The 6422-nt window shown below is 26.8% G+C and overlaps 1 protein-coding gene across 1 annotated transcript in view; it reads left to right on the forward strand.

The window, feature by feature from the left end:
* The first annotated feature begins 5558 nt into the window (after positions 1–5558).
* LOC110427320 (uncharacterized) overlaps positions 5559–6422 on the forward strand; it is a 1972-nt gene continuing 1108 nt past the window's right edge. Inside the window, exons 1-2 of the mRNA XM_089785435.1 lie at positions 5559–6137; positions 6272–6422. The exon at positions 6272–6422 is cut by the window's right edge and continues 414 nt beyond it. Of these exons, the coding sequence (XP_089641561.1) occupies positions 5578–6137; positions 6272–6422 (711 nt within the window). The 5' untranslated portion in view covers positions 5559–5577. The remainder of the gene's footprint in view (positions 6138–6271) is intronic.

Below are 6422 nucleotides of genomic sequence, written 5' to 3' on the forward strand. Positions count from 1 at the left end.
GAAAGCTAATATTTAAAAGATATATGACTCAAAATTAGGAGAAATATATCAAGTGAGTTAGATTTCTATTCATTGTTTCCACCTATTTAGTCTGTTATTGGATTTACTAATAACAATACATAGTAACCCAAGTAACTAATTTAAAATAATAGAAAAACATAATATTTCCTAATATAAAATAATAATAGAAAAAAATAACTCCTAAAATAAAATAAAAATAAGAAAACAAATTATTATTTTGTACTACAAAATTATAATAAATCAAAAACAAACTATTTCCTAATACAAAATTATAATAAATGGAAAACTAACTATTTTCTAGTATAAAATAATAATGGAAAATAAACTATTTTTATTATTATAATTTTGTATCAGGAAATAGTTTATTTTCTATTATTATTTTATATTAGAAAACGGTTTGATTTACCATTGTTATTTTATATTACGAAATAGTTTGTTTTCGCATTATTATAATTTTGTATTAAGAAATAATTTGTTTTCCATTTATTATAGTTTTGTATCAGGAAATAGTTTGTTTTTCATTTATTATAATTTTGTATTAAAAAATAATTTGTTATTCCATTATTATAATTTTGTATTAGGAAATAGTTTGTTTTCTATTTATTATAATTTATATTAACAAATAGTTTTTTTCATCATTATTTTATATTAGGAAATTAGGAAATAGTTGGTTTTCCATTTATTATAATTTTGTATTAACAAATAGTTTTTTTCATCATTATTTTATATTAAGAAATAGTTTGTTTTCCCATTATTATAATTGTATATTAGGAAATCGTTTGTTTTCCTATTAATTATAATAATGGGTTTAAGGTTTTCATTGCCTTTAACCCATCTCAATTCTACAAACTAAGCAAAAGATTTTTAACGTTTCTATTCTACTAATCACAAAAAACAGACCTATGCATCAACTCCAGAAAATACCAAAACATTTAAGGAATTAGAAAATGCAAGGTCGGTAACTGTCTTTTGATGAAATCTCTACTTGGTTTTAACTTATACAGAGTAATTTAAGTTTTTAAATTTGCTTTTCTTATTTATTCAAAATATTAAATTCTACATTTAAAAACAAGTGCTTGATAAAGCTGAATATTTTAAATCTGAATTAAAGAGTTATCCATGCTAATGGTAATAAAGTTGTTATTCTTTAAATGGAAGGCAAGAAAAGTTGTAGCAGGTGGTGGAGCCTTGAGTGTTGTAATCACCAGCATGCATTGCATCTCCATCTCAAACAAAAAGGTAAAAATAATAAATGACTCATGAAATTTAAATTACCCTTAATATCATCAAGTTAAACAAGGAAACTTTCCCTTTATATTGATAAAACATAAAAATCATTCTTAGGGAGAGCGAAGCATGAAAAAGAATCTTTTTCTATCTAAGCAATATCATTAGTCTATCATTATTCATCTAGAAGGTTGCCATAACTGTGGTTATAAAGAACTAGTTGCCTAGAGGAACCAAAGCATTTGTAAATAAGAGGTTGACAAGCAACTAAATGATAAAAATGCAATCTTTAAGGTCAAAGTATAAACACCTTTCTAGTAAAGTTTCATTCATTCTTCTACCATTTTCATAATTGGTGAACAAAATTATCTGTTAATGCTGGAAGCGTATCTCCTGAATTTGTATATATCATTCTAACAACCGGTTTTGAATTTTAAAAAATAATTTTCACTTTTAGGCAGCTCGATTGTCACATTGTGAGTTTGTTAATTTCGTATGAAATTCGTGCGATGATTTAATAGGTATCCAAATGTCATTGGCTGAATTTTTTTTTCAAAAGAAAAGAATATTGAACAGATTATGTGGTATCGAAAAAAACATAGACAAAAAGGATTGAAACAAAATATTTTTAAAAGGAAAGCTAATATTTAAAAAATATGTGATTAAAAATTAGGAGAAATATAAAGTGAATTAGATTTCTATTCATTCTTTCCACCTATTTAGTCTGTTATTAGATTTACTAATGCCAATACATAGTAAACCAAGTAACTTATTTAAAATAATAGGAAAACAGACTATTTCTTAATATAAAATAATAATAGAAAAAAATAATTCCTAAAATAAAATAAAAATGAGAAAACAAATTATTATTTTGTACTGCAAAATTATAATAAATCGAAAACAAACTATTTTTTAATACAAAATTATAATAAATGGAAAATTAACTATTTCCTAATATAAAATAATAATAGAAAATAAACTATTTTCATTATTATAATTTTGTATAAGGAAATAGTTTATTTTCCATTATTATTTTATATTGGGAAATGGTTTGATTTACCATTATTATTTTATATTAGGAAATAGTTCGTTTTCCCATTATTATAATTTTGAATTAAGAAATGATTTGTTTTCCAATTATTATACTTTTGTATTAGCAAATAGTTTTTTTTATCATTATTTTTTATTAGAAAATAGTTTGTTTTCCCATTATTATAATTGCATATTAGGAAATAATTTGTTTTGCTATTGATTATAATAATAGGTTTAGGGTTTTCATTGCCTCTAACCCATCTCAATTCTAAAAATTAAGCAAAAGATCTTTAACGTTTCTGTTCTACTAGTTACAAAAAAATATACCTATGCATCAACCACAAAAAATACCAAAACATTTAAGCCATTAGAAAATGAAAGGCCGGTAACTGTCTTTTGATGACATCTCTACTTGTTTTTGACTTATACAGAGTAATTTAAGTTTCCAAATTTGCTTTTAATATTTATTCAAAATATTAAATTCTACATTTAAAAACAAGTGTGATCAAGCCGAACATTATAAATCTAAATTAAAGAGTTATCCATGCCAATGGCAATAAAATTGTTATTCTTTAAAAGAAAGGCAAAAAAAGTTACAACAGGTGGTGGAGCTGTGAATGTTGTCATCACCAGCACGCATTGCATCTCCATCTCAGACAAAAGGCCAAAATAATAAATGACTCACGAAATTTAAATTACCTTTAATATCATCAAGTTAAAAAGAAAACTTTTCCCCTATATTGATAAAACACAAGAATCATTCTTTTAGGGAGAGCGAAGCATGGAACAACATCTTTTTCTGTTTAAGGAATATCATTGGTTTATCTTTATTCATCTAGAAGGTTGCCATAACTGTGGTTATAAAGAACTAGTTGCTTAGAGAAATCAAAGCATTTGTAAATAGGAGGTTGACAAGCAACTAAATGATAAAAAATGCAATATTTAAGGTTAAAGTATAAACACTTTTCTAATAAAGTTTCACTTATTCTTCTACCATTTTCATAATTGGTGAACAACATTATTTGTTAATGCTAGAAGTGTATCTCCTAAATTTATATATATCATTCTAATAATTGGTTTTGAATTTTAAAAAATAATTTTCACTTTTAAGTAGCTCGATTGTCACATAGTGAGTTTGTTAATTTTGTGTGAAATTCGTGCAATGGTTTGATAGGTATCCAAGTGTCATTGGCTGAAAATTTTTTTTAAAAGAAAAAAATATTGAAGAGATTATATGGTATCGAAAAAATATAGACAAAAAGAATTGAAACAAAATATGTTTAAAAAAGAAAGCTAATATTTATAATTCAATGAACTTATTTCTAAAGGGCCTAAAGGTACCTTTGTGTTTCAATCTCGAAGAAAATCTTCATAAAGTCTCGATAATTATTAAATTTTGTGAATCCAAACAAGTACTTCTCAACTTTGTCCCATTCCCCATTGGTTATACAATCTTTAAAATATTTCATTTTGAAGAAAACTCTTGCCTCTTTCTCCAATCATTATTTAAAAAGAATGAAAACAAACACGCAAAATATAGTCACAAAATAATAATCATATAAAATTAATATTTCAAACACTTCAAAGTTCAAACTAATTAAAATTCTATGAAATATTTAGTTATATAAAACATAATATGGTATAAAGAATACATAGTTATATGAGAAAATAAATAAACGTATAGCCTAGTAAAAGTATATTAAGTAATATTTTAAATTGATCATTACTATAAAGGAAGAATCTTAAAGATAACTCTCATAAAAAAATATAGAATGTTCATGTATATAAAAAAAAGAAAATAAAATTGATAAACGTAGTTAGCAAAAGGTATACATATATCATGTTGATGCCCTAAAAGTGTTGGATATTCATTCTCCTATAGAAATAAAAAGGGAAAAATATTTAGGCTCTTTCCTTTTATTATTGTTATAAGAAGTATATAAGATAATATCAAAAAGGGTACTAAGTTAAAAAAGGAAATAAAAATAATGATATAGTAATAAAAAATAGTATAATAAACTATTCAAACAAAAAATAAATTAGCTTTAAAGGTAGAAAGTTAGAATATTTATGCTTAGAAAAGTAGACTACCTATGCTACCAAAAGTTTATGCATAATAAGGATATTATTTGGATTATTAACCGATGATAAAATATTTTTTCAAGATATGAGAAGTCACAATCTCGAATTAGTTTTTCTAGGTGAGGAATTTTTGTTAAAACTCTATCAGTATGATGAGAGGGTTTAATTTTGAGTTTTAATATTTCAATCCCAAATAAATATTTCTTTAAAAATATTAATAAAATAAAAAACATAGAATAGAAATGAAAAAAGGAAATAATAAATAATAAACAATAATAAATATAAATAAAAAGATAATAGGTGAAGTATATGTAATTTTAAAATAGTATAGAGTTATGTAAAAAATATTAATTTCTTAAGAAGAGATGGCAAACATACATATTGTGTATGATAATTTAAAAAATGAAAATGAAAATATTGTAATGGATATCTTTAGCAAAAATGAAAAGGTAATGAGAAATATAAAAACAAATTTGTTATAATAATAAAAATATAAATTAAAATATGCTTAATTATTTTCTCTTTAATTTAAAAATTGAGATCCTACCAAATCAATGAAAGGATCTCGATTTTAATGAACTAATGTGATTCAAACAACTTTATTCTAAATAAGTTCAAATTAGCATGCATTTTTCTTTTTTATGAATAAAAGAGTCAACCAATAGAGAGTATTATACAATTAGATGTAGAATGTTACGATCATTGCACAGAATATCACAAATATCAAGTAAAAGATGAGATAAGTTTTAAAATTATAACTAAAGTTTTTCTTCATTTATCAAACATATCTATTAAGCTAAAAATATTGATACATGTTAAATTAACCAGCAACCTAATCCTTTTTCTTTGCTTTTCTTGTTTGATTTTTTCTCTTTTCACTTTCTTCCCCCGATATTATAAATAATGTATGCATATAAATATAAATGTATATTAATTTTTAATTTCTATGTCCTATTGTGGTTTCATGCATAAATTTAAAAAATTAGAAAAATGTTTATTTATATTCAAAATATGTTAAATTGATAATAGTATATATTCATGTGAAAATTTATTTTTGTACATGTATTAGATATTGAAATTAATTCAAACATTTTTGAATAAATAAAAAAATCGCAAAATTCTAAAAAAACAAAATAGTTCTGAACTCTTTTAGAATAAAGCATAGCTTAAAATGTGAAGGCAGAAGTCAACTAAAAGCCAAGAGGTCAGAAAATAATGGGGAAGGAGCAGGAGGAGAATGGCAACATAAGTCAGAAAACAATGGAGGAGCAGGAGGAGAACGGCAATAGCAGCAGCTGCTGCAGCGTGTTGATAGAGCTGCCAGTGGGCGAAGCAGCAGCAGCAGCAGGGGCAGGGCCATTCAATCTGGAAAAGGCAGTTTGCAGCCATGGGCTGTTCATGATGGCTCCGAATCAATGGGACCCAATCTCCCGCTCCCTCTCTCGCCCCTTACGTCTCCTTGATCATCACTCTCCGCCTCTTACAGTCCAGGTCCGCATCTCCCAGCCCAGTGCTTCCACTCTCCACCTCTGCGTTTATGGCACACGCTGTCTCTCTCCGCAGCACCGCCACTCGCTTTTGAATCAGGTGTCAAGAATGCTGCGGTTGTCGGAGGAGGAGGAGAGCAAGGTTAGGGAGTTTCGAAAGATTGTCGAAGCATTACATGGAGAAGAAGAAGCAGCAGCCGAGTGCTTGAGGAGTTTCAGCGGGAGAGTATTCAGGTCCCCTACTTTGTTTGAAGATATGGTCAAGTGTATTCTTCTCTGCAACTGCCAGTATGCCTCTTTCAAACTCTTTCCTCTGCCTCTTCCTCACCCACTTTTGGCGTTGCCTGCAACGTGTATGTCATAATGTCAAATTGGGCAATATGTGCTTTAATTGTCTTATGTCTCCCACATTATAATTATAGGTTTTCAAGGACTTTGAGCATGGCTAAGGCACTTTGTGAGCTTCAGTTTGAAACTCAACACCCATTTTCTGGTGTAAGGGCTGCTGAAGATGATTTCATTCCTAAGACGCCTGCCGGGAATGAGTTGAAGAGAAAGTTGAGAGTGTCCAAA

The sequence above is a fragment of the Theobroma umbraticum genome, unplaced genomic scaffold (assembly GCF_002168275.2).
Source record: "Theobroma umbraticum cultivar Fairchild unplaced genomic scaffold, ASM216827v3 scaffold_228.0, whole genome shotgun sequence".
NCBI lineage: Eukaryota > Viridiplantae > Streptophyta > Magnoliopsida > Malvales > Malvaceae > Theobroma > Theobroma umbraticum.